The following is a 24,652-nucleotide window of genomic DNA, read 5'->3' as shown; positions in this document are numbered from 1 at the left end:
TGCTTCGCTGCTATGGGTGTCCCCTTTACTATTAAAACAGACAATGTTCCTGCCTATATTACTACTAAATTGTAAACTGACCTCAATAAGTGGCTTATTAAACTCAGTAACCTTACACTCCAGTCCCAATTAAATAAACAAAAAGGGGAGATAGATGTAGGTTACTGGACCCCCAAAGAACTGTTAGCAATGGCATTATATATTCTTAATTTAAAAAATTTGAATTTTCCATCCAATACTTCAGCAGCAGATAAACGTTCAAAGGATCTGAAAAAATTACAATCTTCATGTCAGTCTATATGGTGGAAAAATAACACAGATAATAACTGGAAACCCAGAACTGTAAAAGTATGGAGCTGTGCTTGTGCTTGTGTGTCCACAGGTTCTTCAGACATCTGGCTGTCAGTTTGCAAGCTGGCAAAAAGGAAGAGAAGATCACCCAACACCTAGGAACCTCTGGAGGAATCCATCAAGAGAATGAGGATAACTCAAGGCACCCGGAGAACAGCCAGAACCAGAACAGTGACCATTCCTACCTGGCAACAGATGAAACTTTCTCAAGAAGTTGAGAGACACTTAAAGGACAATGGGCAGGAAATTAGTGCAATGTCTTTGTAATGATGGCACTTATTCATACCTCTAGTGCCTCCTACACAGTACAAGCCTATGCTTGGCAGGTGCCAATGCTGGGTAAACTGTTGTACTTAAATTGTACTGTGAAATGTAATAACCCATAAATGGGACCTGTGCAATCTTAGCCACATGGTGGATGGTAGGGTTTGGTATCTTGTCTTCATGGTGGAAGAAGGTGAAGCCCCCATCTCTCAGGTGATGGGTGTGCCTGAATCCCTGGAGACAAGAGTGGGCACTTTGCTGATAGGTTATGAGACCTGTCAGTACAGTGCCTGGGACTGGCAGTTTCCTATGATCCTGCCCCCTGACCTGGCCCTAATTGGGCCTGGACCAGCTCAGGTGCCTTTGCACCATGCCACACGTCTTCGTGTTCATGTCCTTTCTCCTGGCTCTTCTCTGGTCAATATGGCATCCCAATTCACCTCCACTGGAGTCCACCAAATAGTCACTAGCTTTTTAATATAAACTCCAAGATTTGATGATGAGGCTAGGCTTGGATTATAAAATGAAGAAACAGGGGAATCAGAAAGAGAGAGAGAGAAAGAGAGAGAGACAGACAGACAGACAGACAGACAGAGAGAACTTGTAGTAGAATCTAGTGTTAACACCAGGGCTCTGATGGAACAGTCTCTACTGCTTCCCTCCCTGCAACAGTCAAGGGGTGGCAGCATGACCCTGACTGCACCTCCATCCACAGGGAGCCACAGCTCTTTCCCGAAAGAAAAGCCCACAAACTAGTTTGGAGAGCTGGGCACTCTCAGTCTGGTCACCAGCTTTATTCTGTTACTGTTATCCTCTGGGTACCTGGGAAGGCTCCTGACTGGCCCTGCCACCCTAACCCCCTAGGATTGGTCATTCAAGAGTCTTGTTCTGACCAATCCTAAGGCCTCCTCTATTGAGAGCTCCTCTCCCTTCCCTAAACTCCTACTTCATATAATGTAGTATGTCTATACTTTGTGCCCAGCAGATACTGGCTAGCATAATTTGCTATTGTGCTTTGTCCCATTTCTCTTAGAAACCTGTGAATTCCCCAGGGTGACAGCAGAACATTCTCCATTCCCCTAATATGAGGGAGTATTGGCCTTCCAGTGGGCACAGAGGAGGCTTAACAACAGTCAGTCCCTGGGGGGCACACTGGCACAGAGGGACTGTATGGGAGAAACAGACTCCTGTTTGGGAAACACTCTTAGGCCATGGCCAGCTGTCACTAGATCTTGCAACCAAGTTGTAGTCAGTACAAGTCATGTTCAGTGCAAAGCAAGAATGATATCAGTGCACACGGGGTAACTGTATGATGGGGGAAGGCTATAGATCACAGCAAGGTAGGTTGAGGGGAAGCAGCTAAGAAGAGAAAGAAGAAAGAATGACCAGAGGAAGCAGGAATGGGTTAGATGTATTTCTTGTACTTGAGGGAGAGACCAAGGCACTGGTTCAGGACTCTGTGAGGCAGCTAGCAGCCCCTCTGGGTATTCTTAGCCAATAGGACTAGCTCTACCACAAAGGCAGAGATTGGACACATCCCTCCTATCTCCCACATTGGCCTGGAAGCAGCGTCAGAGCAAGGAATTCCTTTCTGATCATCAATTTATCATTGGAGGCTCAGGTCTGGTGTCAGCCTATTCTCTTCCATGTCTGTGTAAACTCAGGTATGGGGGTGATTCCCACTCTGGAGATGGTTACCTGGAGGACTCCACTTGTGGGTGGGTGGTAAGGGAGGACAGAGAGGCAGAGAGAGAAAGAGAGAGAGAGACTATAATCTAGATAGAGCCATCCTCCAGAGTCAAGCCACCACAGAATGTTCCAGCTGTGTTTGATCCCTAAGACTGATTCCATGGCTCAGTTTCCCAGGCTATCAGCACTTATCATACACCCTGCCTGTCACACTCTGCCCTGTGACATGAGGTGTCACGGTCACACTCACTCTCTGATCTTCAGGGCTGCTACCATATCCTCAAGATAGCCATAGTTGAAGTTTCTCCTCTAGCCACATACCTGTGCCTATACACAGACCTGAGTTCTTTCTCACTCTGCATGTCTCTCTTTCTCTCTGTGTGTCTCTGTCTTTCCCTTTTTCTTTCTCTCTGTGTTGGATACAGGATACACAGGAGGGAAGGGTTGGAGTGAAAGGGAGGTCAGGCTCATTCTGTGCATAGTATGGACAGATACATGTGGGAAACCTAGAGAACTGGCCTGGCAACTGCATTGGCCTCTTCTCCAACAAGGGCCACACAGTGAAGATGGCCAGCGCTGTCTCTCAGGGAGGAACACCATGGAACCGAGGCACCATGGTGGGTGGACCATGGCTTTCCCATTCTTCCTGTGTAACCGTCCCACTGCCCAACCTTCACCATGTTCCCGGGGAATCTCTAGGCTTGGGCCTAGCCTTCACTGGGGCACTAGGTCTTCTCTCTTGTCCAGAAAGGAATCTCGCTCGCTAGTGTCCTCTGAGGCCAAAGAGTGCCAGGGAGAGAGCAAGCAGCCTGTGGGAATGAAGCCTAGAAGAAAAGTACGGGAGAAAGAACATACAGGTGGTATTAGAGAGAACAGATCGCACTGAGTGAGAGGCAATGTTGGGTAGAGGTGAAACTACTCTTTGGCCAACTATGTGCCAGAGGTGACAGAATTTTCTCAGGGCAAGAACAGAGGTAGGGCAGGTGTTTGTAACCTCCTTAGGCCCCGGCTTAATTCCTGCCTGCCTCCACCTTCTTTTATCTCCCCTCTACCACTCTCATCGCTGGTGAGAGATGATTTGACAGCCAGCTGTTCTCACCTTGTCCTTGTTGGCAGTGGATAAAAGGTGTGTGGGCTATGTAGGATGTTGGTCACTCCTCAGCTTAGAGAGATACAAACATAAAGATCTGGCCTATATTGCAGAGTGAAGGGCTCTGAGTACAGCACCTAGTTGTGGCACTCCAGCAGGCTCTGGAGAAGCCATCTTCTGTCCTGGCAGTACCACGCTCCAGTCTGCAGCCTCAGTCCTGGGAAAGTCTTCCCGGTATCTGAAACCAAAATGCCAGTGCCCTTGCTGCAAGAGAAGGTAAGTAAGCTTCCAAGAAGTGGCTCTGCATCTATGTTTACAGCTCAGTGTGGGCTTGTAGCAAAGTAGTTGTTGGGTAAGAGAGTTGAGAATGTCTTGGAAGACTCGTTCATCTCTTTAGTGTTTTACTGATTTTCAGGATTTGGGAATTGAAACTCTAATTTGGGAATGCCTGTGTGCATATTTAGTTATTATTGACAAAAAGTGGGAGTAGAGGATGCTTCATTTTAACAAGTCCATGTATGCATATAATCTGTCTTTTCTTTCTTTCTTTCTTTCTTTTTTGCAAGCTGGTCTTGGGATGAAATGGAATCTCAATGTAGTTTTGATTTGTATCACCCTAAAGCTAAATATATTGAGAACTTTTTCATATATTTATTGGTCATTAGTACTTTTGAAAAAATGTCCATTTAGATCATGTGACTGATTTTTTTGATTATTCTTTTGTTGTTAAGGTTTTTGGCTTCTTATATATACTCTTAATTCTCTGAGGGATTAATGAATGGAAAATATTTCTCATTCTGTAGGATGTATCATTCCTTTGGTAACTCTTTCTTCTGCTTTATAGAATCTTTATTTTATTTAATTTATTCATTTATTATTTTTATTGTAAAGATGATGTACAGAAGGGTTACAGTTACATAAGCCGAGTTATGAGTACATTTCTTTTTTGCTTGGTTATTAGAATTCATTTTTTTATTGTCAAGGTGATGGACACAGGAATTACAGTTACATAAGTAAGGCAATAAATACATGTCTCATCTACTTTGTCACCCATTCCCTCATGGATAGAAGCTTTTTAACTTGCAGCAAACGCATTTGTCAATTCTTGCTTTTGTTTCTGAGTTTAGAATACAATTCAGGAATCTTTGCCTAGACCAATATCTTGAAGTATGTCCTTATGTTTACTTCTAATGAACCAGCACCGGGCTATTTCTCACTTTCTATAAAAATCAACACAGGACAGCCACTGGTAGACCACACCTATAATCCTGTCTACTCAGAAGACTGAGATTGGAGGATCACAGCTCAAAGTCAACCTGGCCAGGAAAAGTCTGTATGTCTCTGATCTCCAATTAATCACGAGAAAACCAGAAGTGGTGTTATGGCTTAAAGTGGTAGAGCGTTAGTTTTGAGTGAAAAAGCTCAGGCACAGAGCCCAGGCCCTGAGTTCAAGCCACATGAATGACAGAGAAAACAAACCAAACAAAAAAGTGAGAGATAGGAATGTATCTTCAGTCTTACACATGTGTATATTCAGCTTTTACAAAATGGTTTTTGAACCTTTTCTCAAACTTATACTTTTGACTGTAGATATGTGACTGTAGATGCTATAGAGCCATAGCATATTTTAATTAGCTCTTTCTCGCTCTCACTATGAGACGCTTATCTCCAACAAACTACCAAAAAGCAGGAAGTGGAGCTGTGGCTCTATGGATAGAACACCTACCTTGAACAAAAAAGCTTTGGGATAGCACCCAGGCCCTGAGTTCAAGGCCTAGCACTAACAACAACAAACAAAAAGAGGTAAATGTAGTTGTTCTCAATCTAAGTTGCCCACTTGGATAGCACATGCTACTGTCAGGCTTAATAGGGGGCGAGGAATAAAGTGGGCTGAGGAGAGGTAGAGAATTCCCAGAATGGGAGTGCATAGTCTCCAAAATACAGTCTATTCCCATTTTCTGTTCCATAGAGTTTGCTTGTTGTCATTATACAGAGTTTTCAGATGTGTTATTGCCTCAGATATGAGATGGAAATTATAATAATGACAATAATAAATATTATTATAATACTAACAATAGGAACAGATAGTGATCATACTTATTTTATGTTGGTTAAAATTAGTTTGGGCAAGTTCTTGATTTTCTGTTTGAGTGGTCACATGATGTCCTGTTGAAAGGCAGCTCTTCTGTTTCAGAAGCTTTTTGTTACCATACAGTTGATTGATCAAGGTGCTTTTGCCTCACTATTATTGCATAAGTTTAGGGCAAAAACCCAGGTTTCCGGGGTTCCAACAGAGTATACCATGACGCCTACCCAGACCACCAATCAGAGTCCAGTCCTAGAAAAGGGCAGAGGAAGGCAAGGGCGAAGAAAGGATTTTTAATCAATGTAGCAACATTGGGAAGAACAGATAAAGGGCTTCAGTGGTACAAAATATACTGACAAGACTTCGGAGATTTTATAGGAGAGGAAGACAAAGGTGATGTTTGTGTTGTACACAGCTAACAGAGAGGATAATCATAATTAGATCAATGGTGGGATGTGTCATCGCCTAATTTTGATTTTGCAAGGGGTTCTGGAGAAGCTAGTGTCACTGTCATCACCTGAGAAGAGCAATCTTGATGCATGCCATAAGCTGATTATCCCGGTTCTGGTGTGGAGCCTCACCACCATAGGTAATTGTTCTCATTCAGGGTGATTTCACTCTGAGGTGATCTGTCCTGAGGCTTGCTGCTGCTTGGGGTAGTTTTGGTTCCTTGCCATGCAGATGTTGATCCTGCAATCTGTGGTTCCTAGATCCAAGATAACTGGAAGAGAGTGACTCAAGAGGGAAAGTAAACATGCAAAATAGAGCTAAAGAGAAAAAAAGGAAGTTAGTCTCTAGGTAAATGGTACCTGCTTTCACTACTTCATCCTGTTTAGAAGAATCTTCCTTTTGTTCAGAATATTCATGCTATATATGTTACCCATCTGTATGTCATGTGGTAATTATCTTGGTTATCAGATTGACTATTACAGTGGCACACTTTTGTATATAGAGTTTGATACTAGTTCTAGCTTCAGGCATCTTCTGGGGTCTTGGAGCACATTTCCTGTGGATGAGGAAGTAGAGTAGTGTAATTGCCACTGAGGCTAGTTCTGCTTGTCCTAGTCAGATACCTGAGGTCTTCCTACAGGACCCAGTCCTGTGTCTGCCACAATTTCTGCTCTTGATGAAGACTTGTCAGCCACTTGAACACCTAAAAGGTCACATGATCTCTTATCCCACAAACTAACGCGTAGCATGAAGCCTGGAGTTCACCGGCTGTCTGTGCACTCATGTATGTGTGAGCACACATGCGTGTACAAGATGCTGTGGATTCAAGCCAGGGCCTGCTAGGCAAATGCTCTGCCTCTGAGCTATATCATATGCATTTTCATGTCACACTAACTTTGGACTCCAAGCAAAAAGCAAAACTAACCTATCATGTGGTAAGTGCAATAATGAGCAGAGTTCAACAGAAAGGAACTTACAACCCTTGAGGCTTACTGAGAAGAACAGGGCATCTCAGTGTGACCACCAGCCTATTCTGTATCCCTCAGCATTTCCCAAATGAAATCACTTCACTATGTTTTTCTGAAGTCATTTATCTAACTATTTACATGATTTACAACACATAATCTGTCATACTTTTTATTTTTTAAAGGAATTTATGGGGGAAGTAGTTTCTCATTGAAAACATGAATCTGAATTGTGAGGTGAGTTTATTTGGGTAGAGCAGAGTCTAACCACTGTTAAATGGAACCCAGAGTAGCCAAAGGAGCAAACTAAACTTTAGTAGACTTGCAACAAATACAAGTACATAGAAATACATTAAATATTCTGTGTTTCTGTTGGGACAATAACTATAACTTTTTGAGGTGGGGGTGCAAAAAGGTTAGGGTAGGGTAGGTCAATAACTGGGTTTGTTCTCAGGTCCTTGCTAGGGAAGTGTCTTAGCACTTCAGGAGCTCCACTATTCCAGCCATGCCTGTGTGGGATACAAATTATGTGCCAAGTAGAAATAAGACAGGATCTGAAAGTTAATTCACATTGTCATTACCAGAAAACTATAGTAAGACATCTAGTATTTAACTCAATAAAACATCCCATTTTTTCTGGCATAAAAGTTTGACAATGCTACTATAACAACCATTCTTAATAAAGTTTGTCTTTCACTATTCTTCAATGGTTGTCTTTGCACTTCATGTATGTGTAACATTTTGATGAAAAGAAATGGCATAATCTTAGGTGCATAGGCACATCTGTATTTTGAAGTAACGATGGTTTTTAAATAGGTGAATAGTGATGTTAAAAATTCTTTTAATCAGGGAGCAACTAAGTGATGCAGAACTACCTAAACATCTGTTTCCCACCCTACACATTTTAGGTAATTAAGAGTGCTAAAGTGTTTATCAACATTCATTCCAAGTGAAGTAAGTTACTGCTTTTGGACATTGTAGGCATTAGCAAACAGTGACTATTTTTAATACCTGTCATGTTTTATAGTTAATGTCAATGAAGATTGTATTTGGGAGCAACTGGAGCGCCTGAAGCAGGAAATCCTTGGGCTTCCAGGAATTTGTCAGCCTGGGCAGCCTAGAACTTATCTCAAAAAGACCGTTGAGGTAGAGCCCTTGCTTACTATACACTACTCACCAAACAAAAGGTTGTGTTTGGGGTTTGGAAGTGTTTTAGTTTTGTCCATCCAGTCAGTTCTTGGACAGAAAAAAATGATTCTAGGAGTTTATGGTATGATATTCTCAACTTACTTTATCACATCTGTTTTGGTAAACAATTATACTTTCCTGCCTGGTGTTTGTTCACTATGCTGATGCAGAAGTACCATCAATTAATCTTATATTCCTGAACTTTTAAAAGAAGCTTTTGAAATGTAGTTCTCTAAGTGGAATTGGGACACAGTAGAGTTTTGGTTCAGTGTACATGAACTATGTTGAGTTGCTTTTGTAAGCCCCAAATGGGGTGGTTGTGGTTGTGATCAGCTATTGAGGTAGCTGATCCTTAATCATTCTGTTTTGTTCTTCGCTGTGATGATATTGTAAAGTCCATAGACAGGAACTTTTATGTGTAGTGAAACTTTAATAAATTCCTTTTGGTATTTATCCATCTTCCCTCACAAGATGGAATGCTCTGGTCCCACACATCATTCATTGAAAGTGGATAACTAGAGTTGTACTCAGGGAACTAGTTCTTAAGGTGTTGTTAAGAAGAGATTTTATCACTTAAGATTATAACATTCAGTCAATTTATGATCAGAAGCAGAATAGCCCAATTATGTCAACTTTTTTTTTTTTGGTCAGTCATGGAGCTTGAACTCTGGGCCTGAGTGCTGTCCCTGTACTCTTCAGCTCAAGGCAAGCACTCTACCGCTTGAGCCATAGTGCCACTTCCTTATGTCAACTTTTTAAAGGATGTAATGGCTGTGACCCACTAAGACATATATACTAAGCTGGGCACTGGTGGCTCACACCTATAATCCTAGCTTCTCAGGAGGCTGAGATCTGAGGATCACAGTTCAAAGCCAAATAGGGCAGCAATGTCTGTGAGACTTTTATCTCCAACTAACCACTCAAAATTCAGAAGCGGCACTCTGGATCAAAGTAGTAAAGTGCTAGCCGTGAGCAAAAAGAGCTCAGGGACAAGCATTCAGGCCCTAAGTTCAAGCCCCATGACTGACAAAAAAAAAAAAAAAGAAGAAAAGAAAAGAAAAAGTAAAAAAGATCTTAATTTCTGATTTTTAAGGAGGGTATTAGCCACTCAGGAGTTATGCAAGGCCATGTATTACTTAAGGTTTGTTCTTTTTGTTGCTGTTGTTGTTTTCTTCTTTTCTTCTTTTTTTTTTAAATTGTGAAAATACTGTACAGAGGGGGTACAATTACATGGGCAAGATAATGAGTACATTTCTTTTTGTTGTTGTTTTTAACCAGTAAGATTTATAGATAAAAATCAAAGCATATGCCTGTTGCCATTTTAGGGTTGACAGTATTTCCTTAACTTGCCAGTGTTTAATGTTTGAATATTGAAGTAGCTGATCCTTAATCATTCTGTTTTGTTCTTTGCTATGATGATATTGTAAGTCCATAGACTGGAACTTTTATGTGTAATGAAACTTTAATAAATTCTTTTGTATTTAAAAAATGCGATAGGTTAGAGTTTGCTACATCTTTTAAAAAAACTCATTAAGGAAAAAAATGCTGGCTTCTGATATGTCTTATACTAATTTATATTGTTTACCAAGCTGTAGTGATTTAAGAATACTACTGAAAAGGGAAATTAAATTGGTTTATTATTTTAAATATGGTGATCTTACATCAAAATGCTGTAGGATGATGTTTTGTAAGGCAGGGAACTTCTTATTAGGCTGAGGGGAATACACTGGAACTCCCAGTTTTGTGCAAAACTTTGTATTTGGAGAATTAGACATTTAGACATTTAGAATCAGACATTTTGAAGGAGTGAATGCTTTCTGGCTTGTATGGTCTCAAGGCTTAGTGCAACAATTTAGCCTAAAACAATGGCTTTCCATATCCTCTGTGTGTGTGTGTGTGTATGTGTGTGTGTTTGTGTGTGTGTGTGTGTGTGTGTGTGTTTCTTTCTTCTTTGACAGGGATCCCTAGATTCTAAGTTGCCTGGCTCAGGGTGACTTGTGGGCAAGGGAGACAGTTAAGAGCTTCAAAGTATTTCATGTAGTGCCATCCATTGGTGAAAATGTGAATTGCAGTTTGAGTACCAACTTTTGTTTCACAAGGTTTAAAGAAAATGCAGTCACTTGAGTTCTACCCCTTCACCTTGAGGTTTTACCACCATCTACCTGCACAATTTTGAGAGAATTCCTTCTTTTAATTTTGTCACCTAAAGCACTAGGGCAAGGTCTGTGCCTCTAATGTACCCTAACCACAGTGCAGCACAGAGCCCAGTGCTCCCAGTCACCTACCAGGCATCTGCTCTCTCCTTACACATTATTCTCTCTCCTTGTAGAGCTCTGATTCCTCTACAGCCACCATCACGGCACCTCTTTCTATGGACCTGCAGAATAAAAGAGAGAAGCTGAAGGAGATGGCCCTCCACTTTGTAGAAGACATCCGCCCCGAAATGAAAGAGGACATCTATGACCCCTCCTACCAGGATGAGGTGGGCCCCCCACCGAAGCATGAGTATGTGTGGAGAAACATCATCATCATGGCTCTGCTGCACCTGGGAGCTCTCTATGGGATCACCCTGGTTCCTGGCTGCAAGGCCTACACCTGGCTCTGGGGTAAGCAGCTCCCATCCTGAGCCAGTGCCCAAGTTTTTCCCTAATCTTTCATGAAGTGCAGTCCCACATAGGGCAGTGACCCCACTAGGGTTTCCCAGCTATTTCTCTGGTTCCTGGGAGGCTGACTGAGCTGGAATAGAGCTTGATGCAATTGGGATCCACAGAGGACATCATCCCCTCTCGATCTGGGTTTTCAGCTATTTCTCTTTGTTTCCAGGGAATCTGACTAGTCTTGGAATGGAACCTAGTGTCTTCTTTCAAAAAAAAAAAAACAGGAGGAGGAGCAGTCCAATATGAGGGGACTCTTATACAGCTCTCTTGGAGGGTATTGAGGAGGAATCACTGTCACCTGAGCCTTTTAGGTATTCCAGGTAGTAGGATCTGATCCCTGGGGTGTGTCTTGGTAAATCTTTCCAATGCCCTGGTGAAATACAACTGATATCTCCAATCTTCAGGAAAACATTTTTGAGTTTCAAGTAGAGGGTAACAGCACAAGTTTAAACTATGTTTCTTCAGGTACCTGGTTTAATCACTACTGAAAGGATCTGTCACATCCATCCCAGGGGACCATGCAGAGGCAGGCAGGCACAGGAGAAAGATTATTACAAGGTTTATTAGAGGAGCCATACTTGCCCCAGAGAGAGAGCACATGGCAGCCTCTGCTATCTAGGTAGCAGCAGGGTCTAGGGTAGGAAGTGAGGTAGATTGGAGTTCAGGTGGGTATGGGTGGAAAGAGGGAGGGGCCAGCTGTATGGTGGGAACTCCAGGGCAGGAAGGGGCTCAGGTCTGGAAGAAGCTGAGGACCAAAGGTGGGCATAAGGCTTACCACTACCATGGAAGTAAACTTCACCTATAGACCAGAATAAGTTTGTGTAATGGGGAAGAATTCTAGAGGGATAGATGTATTCTTTTCCATGTGTATTCAAAGAGCTTGAGCTACAGCATCATGAATACAGAGGAAGAATGGATTTCATTCTCCAACCCTTCTGCTCCGGTTCATCAGCTGCAATACCCTTCCATCCAGGACACTCCTTGTAGGCCTCTCAATTCCTAGTTTGACCAGTCTGTGTTTAGCAACCTGCAAAATGCACAGGGATCATAAAGCCATCCTAATATTAAGCTGATGCTGGCTCCCCTTTTCTGTGTCTTGCTTTTGTGAATTTGCTGTGATTTGGACAGAAATTGGTACACAAAGCTAAAATGCTAGCTTACTCTAGATCTGGGGCCTTTTAATGAGTGACTAGGCTTACATAATGTCTGTGGTGAAATGTGGTATCAAATTTCTTCTATGGTTAAAAAATAAAAAGATGGGTAGAGGTCATAGCTTGGGCATTTTCTCCTCCCACATGTAGACTTTAGGTGATTTTCTTGCTTTATCCAAAATGAAACTGAAAATTTTCAGATTTTGAGATGTCCCTGTACTTTTGGAGCTGCTCAGAAGAAGCCTTCAGGCAGGGCTGAGAAGTATTTCTCTTCGTTGTTGTTGTGGGGGTGGGGTGGGGCTTGAACTCTATTCTTGGGTGCTGTCCCTCAGGCTTCAGCTGAAGGCTAGCCCTCTACCACTTGGCCACAGTGCCACTTCTGGCTTTTTCTGTTTATGTGGTGCTGAGGAATCGAAACCAGGGCCTCATGCATGCAAGGCAAGCACTCTACCACTGAGCTACCTTCCCAGCCCCTGAGAAATATTTCTGACATCATTGAAGGTTTGAAAGGTTAAACCTCTGCAGTCTACTTCTCAGGGCAAATCTACAAGATGTTCCTTCACCATCAGAGTAGGCACTGACAGTCCTTCCTTGATGACAGAGAATGAATACAAGTGACTTCAGCTGGGTACATGATAAATAATGGAAGGGGCACCTAGTGCCTGGGTTCTGGTTCCAATTCTGCTGCTACTGGGATACGCATGTTCTTTCAGAACCAATATGTATCCAACATGAAATAAATGTACATGCTTTCTTGGCTCTGAGCTGAGAGTTTCTGCTTTTCCTGAATCCAGGTCCTTCCTTCTGGATGATTATAGGGCTCTGAATTCACCATACTTCCCCTAATTACACGTGTAGTAATGTATGTGGGAAGATGGTATCAGTCACTACATGGCCTGGCCACATGTCATCTGGGGTCTCAATCTCAGATCTGAAGAACTGTGGCCAGAACTTTTGTTAGGATAATACTGATCCTATGGTATGCTTGGGCATCATGAAGGACAGGGTAAGATGAAGGAGATAGGGGGAGAGGAGAGAAAGCTGTTTAGAAATCTCTTCTTGCTTCAGTACAGCAGGACAACTATAAAGTTTGTGGTGCCTTCCATGAAGTTCTATAACCACAGACAATTTATTGTTTCAATCTGTTATCCCAGAGTAAGTCACAAATTTTTAACCAAGGCCTCATCCTGTCCTCCTAGTGTGGTTGAGTAAAGGGAAGGGTGGATATGCCAAGGAACCCTTTACCCACTAGAGCTCATGTGTGGCACCTCCTGAGCCTGCAAGCCTTCAGGATAGCAGAGAAGGCAATCACGGAGTTCTCTAGAACTAAAGACGGTGGTTCTGGCATCACAGGAATGCTTGACATACCTTGCCTCGCTGTATTCTCATCAGGTGCTGAGAATTCTACTGTTTACCTCTAATTATTTAAAATTTCATTGTAAAGGTGATGCACAGAGGGGTTATAGTTACCTAAGTCACATAATGACTCAGATAATTTCCTTTTGGTCAGTGACACCCCTTCTTCTCTTCTACTGTTCTATCCTGGCAGTTTTGCTGTGCTATGTATTCAGTGGCCTGGGCATCACAGCAGGGGCTCATCGCCTGTGGAGCCACCGGACCTACAAAGCACGGCTGCCTCTGAGGCTCTTCCTCATCATTGCCAACACCATGGCATTCCAGGTGAGCAGCTGGCAGGGCTCAGCTCTGTGTCTCCATCCTATCAACGATCCAGGATAGAGTGAAGGGGACTGGCACCTGGAAAGGAGTCCCAGCAGGTCAGACATGGCCTTTTCCAGTCTCATCTGGTCACTTCAGCTGGAGTCACTGAGAAGGAAGTAGAGAGGAAAGGCTCAGCAGGTATATGGTCATATTTCTTCCAAGGTCTATTGCGGCGGACCTGCTCTGTTGGGACGACGGAGGACACCTAGTGGAGGAACTGGAATAGGTGGGGAGATGGCAAACAGACAACTCACACACAAGAGGAGTGGATGCTGAGTGCGATTTATTGCAGAGGATAGCAAGCTTTTATAGCAAAAGTCTCCATGAGAAAGGGCAAAAGGTTACACAATCTTGCTGCAAGGCTTCGTTCTTGGGTGGTCACCAGCTGGTCGCCTGATCTTGTTTTTTGGATGACGAGTTATGACGATAGGCACTTGTTCCAGGCTTTACCTCTATTTTTAAGAAATACAATTGGTTTCGATGTTTATCACCTATTAACCATTAGCCAGAGCATATGGGCAAGGTGCTGAAAGAAAGGCATGAACTCTAGTACTTCATAGTTACTTTTGTTTAGTTTTATACTTTATACGTTTCAAATCTTTTCTAAGCAATTGTGCTTCTTTGCCATTCTTTGGAGGGTCCCCAATTTGTGGCCAAAAATCATGATATTCAGTATACTTAGTTAAATCTGGCCATATATCAAATTCAGGCTCATAGTGTCTTTTCTGTAATCCTTTCACATAATCGTTTACTCTTCTCCATAGAGGCCTTAACTGTCTCATAAGATCTTTCTTGTTCCTTCTTTGATAGTAAGCACCAAGGAGGCCTAGATCTAGCAAGCCTCTCAGTAAATGAAAGAGAGTAATAGGAAGTTCTTTCTCCTAAGTAGTTTACCCAACGGTTGCCATCCTTATCATACACACCTGTTAAAGGATATGGATCTGGGGGAAGTCTTTGGGGTCCTCTAGATAATGGAGGATCCCACCATTTTCCTCTGATAAGCCATTTCCACCTTTTATCTACCAACCTTTTTAGGAATCTTATTTAGCTTTTGGTCTAAATATCCCTCTACATCTTTCTTATCTACAGGATATCTATATGAATCTATTATATATGCTTTAGGATTAAAGGAAAGTCTCCAGTAGCCATACACTCTTTTTGCTCTAGCCGTGCCTACAGCTTCTTGTAAATCTCTTACAAACAATTCCTTCTGCTGAAGTGATGTCATGAAACCCCCAATACTTTTATATTTACTTATGACTTGTCTAATAGCCTCCATAAGAGGGGCTTTTAGGGTAGCACTTAACTTAATGAGTTAGTCATATTCTCAGGACACTCATCGGCTGTTGGAGTCGTCAACACTTTTAAGAAAGCCTTGAATAAGGGAACATTAAGCATGAGTAAGTAGAACAAGCAGCAGGAACAGTAAAAGATTAATAGGCACTCCTATACAGCGAAGAAAAGAAAAACAGGAACAGAAACACATCTTTCCCAGGGGCTTGCCAGCCTTTCCAGGAGGTAGGCCTCTTTGAAGCCCCATTCTCAGATCTGAAAGCAGATTTCCCATGCTAAGCAGACTCCACCGGAGTAGGCGTGGCAGTCTGTTTTATCTAACAGTATGATAACTGTGGTCCTTCAGAATAGAGGACCATAATATAAGAGCCAGACCCTGACCTTGGTTTCTGGGGCAGTCAGTGGACACTAAACTTAAACGTTAACATGAGTATCCTAGGACTCAACATACTGGGTTATGTGGCACATAGTCAAGAAGTTTGTTGTTGCTGATATCTAAGGTGAGGACAGCCAGACACTGTTGGATCATATTGGTTCTCCTAGACATTCAATATGCTGAGATCAGAGAATCATAGTTTGAAGCCAGACTGGACATTAAAGTCTTTGAGATTTTTTTTTATTGTGAACATACCGTACAGAGGGGTTACAATTACATGGGCAAGATAATGAGTACATTTCTTATCAAGCATTGTTGCCTCCTCCTTTGTTTCCCCTTCCCATTCCCTCCCATCTCCCCTCCCTCCCCCCTTCCCCCATCCCGTGCCAAAGTTGTAAAGTTCATTGTTGGTTTTTTTTTTTTGGTCGGTAGTTGGGCTTGAACTCTGGGCTTGGGCGCTGTCCCTGTGCTCTTCAGCTCAAGGCGAGCACTCTACTGCTTGAGCCACAGCGCCACTTCCGGTTTTCTAGTGGTTTATTGGAGATAAGAGTCTTAAGGACTTTCCTGCCCAGCCTGGCTTTAAACCATGATCCTCAGATCTCAGCCTCCTGAGTAGCTAGGATTACAGGTGTGAGCCACCGGCGCCTGGCTAAAGTTCGTTTTTTGACATAAAAGGGTCCACCTTCCCCTCCACAAATTATACCTACATAAAATACAGTGAAAACAGGGGCTATACCATAGGGGAGGGAAGTCTTTGAGATTCTTATCTCCAATTAACTACCAAAAATACAGAAGTGGAAATGCGCTCATGTGGTAGAGCACCAGCCTTGAGCAAAAAAGCTAAGAGGCAGCACCCAAGCCCTGAATTCACAATCCAGGACCAGATCATGCATACACATGAGTTAATACTTGTGTAGCAATGACTATATGCCAACAACTATGGTAAAAGATCATATAAGGCAGGTGCCTGTGGCTCACACCTGTAATCCTAGCTACTCAGGAGGCTGAGATCTGAGGATTACACTTCAAAACCAGGCTGAGTAGTAAAGTCTGTGAGACTCTGATCTCCAACAAACCACCAGAAAACTGGAAGTGGCACTGTGGCTCAAGTGGTAGAAGCCTTGAGCTGAAGAGGGAAAGCACCCAGGCCCAGAGTTCATGCCCCACAGCCAACAACAACAAGAAAGATGATATCAATTAACTCATTAAATCCTCACAGAGGTTGTAGAAAATAGATGCCAATTTTACACCTATTGTACAGAGAAGAAAATGAGTCAGAGAAATGAGGTAGACTAACCTTATAGTGTTAACTAGGGATGCCATGCTAGCTAAATCAAGTACTGAGATTGGTTCAGCCAACAAGCTTTTCACAGAAAGATTAAGGTAATTAGGGAAGGGGAACTCCCTAGCTATAGTTGTTACATGAGGCATAATTTAGAGAAGAGAAAAAAAAAACCCTAATTAGTCTCCACTGTCCTGGCAAAATCTGAAGGCTCCCTACATATGCCTAATCAACCTGCCTGCACAACTTCTCCTTGAGGCTCTCAAGGAGGCAAAGGGAAGGAAGAGACATGTTGACATATTTTGGAGGGATGGATAGACTCTCTAAAAAGACAAGAGGGCCTATGGAAATGTGCTTATGATCATGACTACATAGTTATTGTGTTGGGTACTTATCACCTATCAGGATGAAGCTTCTTGAAGCTTTATCCAGAGAGCAGCACCTTAGGGTCCATAACATCTGGCTTGTACTCTGTGCTCAGGGATTTCACTCCCAAGAGTACCATCTCTTCATCATAGCCTGGTGAAGAATTGCAGTTCTTGGCTAATGAAACTCCTTGGGTACTGCTACATAACCTTCAGTGTTATTCCTGTTTTGAAACTGGAAGTTGATTTTCCACACTGGTGTCAGGACCAATGCTGAGAAAAAGGCTGGTCCATATGCCCTCCTTGGAGGAAAGTCCTGGGAACTGTGATGTGAGGCTGAGAGCTCTGGGCCCTTGTGGGTATTGGAGCATTCCAATGCTCCCGAGAGGACATCTCTCTTCAGGCCTGGTTTCCTCCTCTTCCGTCCCTACAGACTTACGTGTATGAATGGGCCCGAGATCATCGTGTGCACCACAAGTTCACAGAGACTCATGCTGATCCTCACAATTCTCGCCGTGGCTTCTTCTTCTGTCATGTGGGTTGGCTGCTTGTGCGCAAACACCCAGCTGTCAAAGAGAAGGGTGGTTCGCTGGACCTGTCTGACCTCAAAGCTGAGAAACTGCTGATGTTTCAGAAAAGGTGAGGAAGGGAGGACAGAACTGGGGTGTGGCCTTGGAAACGTGAATTTAGGACATGTAACATACCTGAGTAATTTCCTCAGTTTCCATATTCAAAATTTCAAAATTATCATTTTGACCATTTTTATGGTCTAAAAGCCACATCTATGTTTTATTCTTCTGTTCCTTTCTCTCTGAGCTATTTTAATGCAACCAATTAAATACAATAAATTTCACTGAAGTAGGATTGTCGGAAATGTACAAATGAATGTGTCTGACATCTTTCTTTTGAGCTTTTCACAGAGTAGAGTAGAGGGATAGGGCAAGTACCCAAAATAACCATTACACAAGGCAGAACATTATCTGTACTGGGACTGGTACAATGTAAAACAACTTGGTCAGTGAGGAAAATGAGGTCAAGGTGCATGAACAAAGTATGACTGAGCTGACCTGCAAAGAGAGACCATTATGAATATGAATGAATAGAAAGTTCAAACAGAAAGCAAAGCATTTGCTAACTCATCAATCAGGTACCTGAAACAGTCTTTCTGCTTGAAGTTTATGGTATGACAGGGAAAGAAACTGAAAGGTAGACAGATATAGCTCTGGTAGAGTCTTTGAAGTAACTTAGGATTCATTCAATCATCAACAGAGAATCATAAATGATTTTCCCACAGCCAGGCATGCTTTGAAGAGGCCACTCTCGGGACAAGTGAAAGTATCATTCAGGCAGAGAGATGAGAAGTGGAAACACAAGATATATTTAGGGAGGACTCAAGCCAGGGAAGCAGTGGCAGGATGGGCAAAGGCCTTGATGTAGGAATGTCAGTGATATCAAAACAAAGATGTGACTGAGGCACACAGGCAACTGACTGTCTTGCAATGTCAATGGCTTTTGTCTACCTGGGACTGAAGGAAACAGGGTCTCCTGAAGGAGAGACCTGCTCTGGTCACAGATACTGAGTGTACCACCTGAGTGTACCTCCTAAGGGAAAAGCAGAACAAAGAACTAAGGGGTGGTAGCAGGAAATGAAGGCATGACATTTACCATGCTTTCTGCCAATGACACTAATGAGCAAGAGAAAAGGCATCCAAAGTCAGACCATTTAGGGAGCAGAATTTTAATTTGGCTGATGTGGTTGTAATGTGACCCTGCCTGTTTGATCAACATTAGAAAGGACAAAATAAAGGCATTCCCAGGGAAATGGATGGAACTAGAAAAAATCATTTTGAGTGAGGTAAGCCAAGATCAAAGACACAAATGGCACATGGTCTCCTTGATATGTTAAATCCAAAATGCAAGGAGATACAACAAAGTAAACAGGACTTGAGAAACAAAGGACCTCCACTCATCTTTTTGTGTCATTACTAAATGACCCAATGTTGTTGATCACATGTATGGTATATATGTGCACATCTGAGGGAAGCTAGGAGGAGGACACAGAATCAGAGGAAAATGGGAAAACATACTACAGAGGGACTCATCAGCTGCACTGGACATTGATAAAAGTGAACTAAGCCATTCAAGGGCAGTGATGGGAGGGAGGGAGGCAATGAGAGGGAAAGAGAGAACCGCTTACATTAAGCAAAGGGAAAGAAATGTAGGTATCACCCCATTTAGAAAAAATAGTTGTATTGTTAAAGTTTGTAGAGTTCATAAGCTTTATAGATCATGATAATGACAATTCACCTTATGAAGGTTAAAATGTGTTTGTGAATTTAGATAAATATCACTGTCCCACGATATTTTAAAATTTATGTAATCTATCTCAATAAAGAAATTAAAAAAAAAAAAGTTCGGGGACAGTGCCCACACCCTGAGTTCAAGCCATAGGATCAGCACACACAAAAAGAAACAATAATGCATTTAGAATCAAGACATGATATTCTTATCCTTTTCCTCTGCATGCCTAATGGGAAGCTCTCAGAACACTTAACATATCCATAAAGCATTACTTAAAAAGTGAGAGGACAGGGGCTGGGAAGGTGGCTCAGTGGTAGAGCGCTTGCCTTGCATGCCTGAGGCCCTGGGTTCGATTCCTCAGCACCATATAAGCAAAAAAGAAAAAAGCTGAAAGTGGTGCTGTGGCTCAAGTGGTAGAGTGCTAGCCTTGAGCTGAAGAGCTGAGGGACAGCGCCCAGGCCCAGAGTTCAGGCCCTACGACCGGACCCAAAAAAAAGTTAGAGGACAACTCTGGCTTCTCAAAAGCTTTTCCATCCATTCGCTTTGGATTATTTCCCTCTGTATTCACAGTGTAGGAGGGAATGCTGGGCTCAGCCATGAAAGACTGAGTAATCCAGGTGTGTGAGAAAATCCTCTGTCCATACTCTCACTGTGTGGTCTCTCATGTAGGTACTACAAGCCCAGTGTCCTGTTGATGTGCTTCATCCTGCCCACACTAGTGCCCTGGTACTGTTGGGGTGAAACTTTTCAACATAGCTTGTGTGTTGCTACTTTCCTGCGATCCGTTCTAACACACAATATGACCTGGCTGGTGAACAGCGCTGCTCACCTCTATGGATATCGCCCTTACGACAAGAACATTGATGCCCGTGAAAATGCCCTGGTTTCACTGGGAACTCTGGGTAAGTCAGCAGTGTACAACATGACCACATTCAGTAGTGTGCTGATTATCGAATTTGGTTAGGAGCTGGAAATACAGGTAAGTCTGTTTTTAAGACACTTTGTATCTCAAATTATTCACCACAAAACTAGTGGGTACAAAATGGAGATAAACTTGTAAGCCACGCAACAAGTTTGGGGGGAGGGGAAGAACACTTCCTCCAGTTCCAGGTTTCCAAATCCATTTCCAAATGGCATGCCTATTGAACCTTTCTAAACTTCCTTTTCTCCAATCACCTCTAGTCTGGGCTATAGTCTGGGCTATAGTCTGGGCTATAGCTCTTTGCAGGTTAGTTAGGAGATGGAGTCTCAGGGATTTTTTTTTTTGTCCTGGCTGGCTTTGAACTCCAATATTTGCCACAAAAAACCTTTATTATTTCCAATTAAAACAATAAGGAGATCAAATAGAATAAGTAGAGCTTACCTGGTCCTTATCAAGAATTGGTTTTGAGTTTTGCCTTTTTTGTTGGGTGTTGTATATTCTAGTACTGACTACGTGGTTCTAAAATATTGGGCATAACTATGCTAAGATTCTCATCACATCTAACAAGTTTTGTCTTTGCAGAATATTTGTTGGTCAATTCTTAATAAGGACCAGGTAAGTTCTACTTATTCTGTTTGATCTCCTTGTTGCTTTAATTGGAAATAATAAAGGGTTTTTGTGGCAAAGACTAGAGTTCAAAGCCAGCCTGGACCAAAAAAAATCTCTGAGACTCCATCTCCCAACTAACCTGCAAAGAGCCAGGCTAGAAGCATGGCTCAAGACTGTTATCTCTAATTAACTAGCCAAACACTGGAAGTGGTACTGTAACTCAAAGTGGTAGAGCACTGTATCTTACAGTCTTGTTTTGGGCAGATGTTACTAATTAGAATAGTCAGGGTAATAGGGAGACCAGTAAGATGAGTATTTTATATTTACTGATTCTGTAATGTGAACTAAGTTTACATACTTCAAGTATGCTACTGTGAATGAATGGGTAATCTCCTTGCTATGATTTCATATGCTTTACTCAGCTCCTTCTACCATCACACATGTTTTAACTTTGATTTGCATTTGAAATAAATCACTTAGGCTAGATAGTTCTTAATTTTCTTTTCTTTCTTTTTTTGTGTGCCAGTCCTGGTGCTTGATCTTAGGGCCTAATCCCTGGCCTTGAGCTTCTGCTCAAGGCTAGCATTTAAAACACAGTGCCACTTCCAACCTTCTCTCAGTAGTTTTTTGGAGATGAGAGTCTCATGGACTTTACTGCCTGGGCTGTCATTAAACCACAGTCCTCAGATCTCAGCCTCCTGATCATCCAGGCATCAGTACAGGTGACTAGTATAGGTGTTTTTACATTTTTATACAAACATGATCTGGATTGAGATGTGCCCAGCATTATATACAACTATAATGACTGCCCCCTAATTTCAACTGCCTTATGAAAGGCTTTTTAAAATCACTGCCAATCTCCTACTTGGTCTCTATTGCTACTCTCTTCTGTCTACCTGCCCTTTCCTGCATTTTATCCCACCCTGACTTTCTCCAAGCTCTGTTTCCTGCTGTTCTAATTCTTTTGTTCCTTGAATCACCGCTCTCAGTCATATTTTCTTCTCTCTTTCCTTAAGCCTGCATTGACCTGCCTCTTCCTGCCAGGTTGCCACACATGATCCATCTCCTTTTCAATCTGACACCTATAGGCCTGATGAATGCCCACTCAGAGCCTGGCTGTAAACACCAGTGTGAAAGTTAGCAGTCCTCTGCCAGCACACTTAGCCTTGGCCTTATTTCCCAACTTCCAGCCTGCTTCTTAGTTCATACTATGGACCACCCATGTACAGAGTAATGATATACCTTCAGTGTCCTAGCTGAAGGCTTATTTGGCAGGACTTCATCACTAGCTTGCTATTTAGATCATTCTCACTCTATATGGAGCACTTTCATTGTTGTTATTTATTTATATGTACATTTATTTTTTGTTTGTTTGTTTAATATGTATATTTTAAGACCATGTCTGTAGGAAACTGTAGCCAAGCAATGAGACCTAGAAAGGGCTAAGAGATTGGAAGGCCATCTCAAACAGCCAAACAGCTGCTCTCCATCCACAAAAGATCAGTTAAGGCAAAACAGAGGTCCAAGTTCCTACCATAGGTGTGACTTGCTTTGGCTCTAAAAATCTGAGACCTTGGAGATAAGATGAAAGTCTATTGTAATGTTGGAGCATTTATTGTTTTCCTCCACTTCCTAGATTAGGAAGTCAATTAACATATGTATGCAAACTCTCTCTCATGTTAGTAATTGTAACTTCAAAAACAGATTGATACCCTAGTCTCTACATATGCCTGTAGTAACCTGCCCTGTACTGAACTGAATCAAAAGACTTGCTAATAGAATCTAGGAACTGATGGGCTGGGGAGGAAGTTTAGGTCCCCTGATGCCTCCTTTTCTTTTTTTTTTCTCTTTTCTCAGTTCATAGACCTGGTATCCCCTGTGCTGTTCTAGGTCCCAGTTAGTGACAAGTATCTCCTTATATAACCTAGATGAGATAGGAACTCAATTTCTCTCCAGGGCTGGGATTACAATCATGAACCACTATGCCTAGGTTATATATAGATACTTTCATCCTCAAAAAGCCTTATTTTATTTATTTATTTTTCATTTATGTCGGTCATGGGACTTGAATTCAGGACCTGGGTGCTGTCCCTGAGCTCTTTTTGCTAGTGCTATACCACTGTAAGGCTAGTGCTATACCACTTAGAGCCATGGAACTACTTCCTGTTTTCTGGTAGACAATTGGATATAAGAGTCTAAAGGAATTTCCTGCCCAACTGGCTTTGAACTGTGATCCCCAGGTAGGATTACAGGCCTGAGGCACCAGTACCTGACAAAACCATCTTTTAAGATGCTACTTACAGAATGTTCATCCCAAGAGTTTTCAGAACTTCTGAGGATGAAGGGAATCTCTAAGTGTTTTCAGAGGGTTCTGATTTATCAGCACCTCTCATCCCAGGCTCAAAGGTCAGAAAATTAGAAGCACAGCTGGGAAGGTGGCTCAGTGGTAGAGCGCTTGCCTTGCATGCATGAGGCCCTGTGTTTGATTCCTCAGCACCACATAAGCAAAAAGAAAAAAAAAACGGAAGTGGCGCTGTGGCTCAAGTGGTAGAGTGCTAGCCTTGAGCTGAAGAGCTGAGGGACAGCGCCCAGGCCGAGTTCAGGTCCCACGACTGGACCTAAAAAAAGAAAGAAAGAAAGAAGGAAGGAAGGAAGGAAGGAAGGAAGGAAGGAAGAGAGAGAGAAAGAGAGAAAGAAAGAAAGAAAGAAAGAAAGAAAGAAAGAAAGAAAGAAAGAAAGAAAGAAAGAAAGAAAGAAAGAAAGAAAGAAAGAAAGAAAGAAAGAAAATTAGAAGCACAAACAGCCCACTGTGAACCAGCAATGTGCGAGTAATCTCTACTCCCAGTCTGGACCTCCTTTTCTCTGACTTATGCCTGCTGTTCCCTAATCTCCTCCACCCCCTACCCTGCAGAGAGTATGACCTCAGTGGGGAAGGTGTGTTGCTTACTCTCCACTGTAGGAAGCACAGTCATTCTTCTCCCTCGGTCCTGCCTTCCTCATCAAAACACATGCACATATCCACACAGCCTGTGAGATCTCAGGCTAGTACAACTGAATCTCTGATATTTCACACGGTATTTCCTGTATTTTCTCAGAAGAGCCTGCTTCTTTCTTGATACTCTGAAGACCAGTTTTCCCTCCCCAAAACGACTCCCAATCCTGGAAATTTGAGTAGAATATCTTAGCTCAATCCTAAGGATGCCTCAGAGGGCATACTTTAGAGTACAAAACATTGGGTTTGCCATTCACTCAATACAGCAAGATTCTCCAAGGTTCAGAGGACCTGCTAGGCGAGAAGTGTTCAAAGATGACAAATCACAAAATGCTGAGTCCCTAACTCCTCTCCTTGCTTCTCTTCCAGGTGAAGGCTTTCATAACTACCACCACACCTTTCCCTATGATTACTCTACCAGTGAGTACCGCTGGAACCTCAACTTCACCACATTCTTCATTGACTGCATGGCTGCCATTGGGTTGGCTTATGACCTGAAGAAAGTACCCAAGGCCTCCATCTTGGCCAGGATTAAGAGAACTGGAGATGGAAGCTATAAGAGTGGCTGAGGTGGTTGGTCCAGGCTCCTTGTCCAAAAACCATCTGATGAGATGCTCTAATTATTAACTACTGATTAATGCTTCATTAATAAACTACTGAGCAATGCAAAAGGCAATGACCTAAATCCATTCTAGTTTTCTTGTAAACTAATCAATTTGAAAGGCAATGATTCTCCTTTATGATGCTATACAAATATCTGTATCTTCTTTTATGTTCATTTGCCTTCTTATTGCTTGATCCTTATTTCCTGTCTCTCCTTTATTTTTACCTGCCTCCCAGCCAAGCTGATGGTCTTGTTAGCTAGCTTTGTTAAGAACAAGTGGTTAGTGTCTGGCTTCCAC

At 42.4% G+C, this 24,652-nt stretch overlaps 1 protein-coding gene across 1 annotated transcript; it reads left to right on the top strand.

Moving 5' to 3' along the window:
* The first annotated feature begins 3,643 nt into the window (after positions 1-3,643).
* On the top strand, positions 3,644-24,319 carry LOC122115886 (acyl-CoA desaturase 1-like). Its single transcript, XM_042689471.1, has 6 exons — positions 3,644-3,678; positions 10,415-10,689; positions 13,441-13,571; positions 17,360-17,565; positions 19,897-20,129; positions 24,120-24,319. Exons 1-6 carry the CDS (start codon positions 3,644-3,646, stop codon positions 24,317-24,319), a joined length of 1,080 nt encoding a protein of 359 aa, XP_042545405.1.
* Positions 24,320-24,652: the final 333 nt, after the last annotated feature.

Source organism: Dipodomys spectabilis, unplaced genomic scaffold (assembly GCF_019054845.1).
Source record: "Dipodomys spectabilis isolate Male_0828 unplaced genomic scaffold, ASM1905484v1 ptg000125l, whole genome shotgun sequence".
Classification (NCBI taxonomy): Eukaryota; Metazoa; Chordata; class Mammalia; order Rodentia; family Heteromyidae; genus Dipodomys; species Dipodomys spectabilis.
The sequence above is the reverse complement of the archived record's forward strand: the minus strand, read 5'-3'. Positions and strand labels throughout refer to the sequence as shown.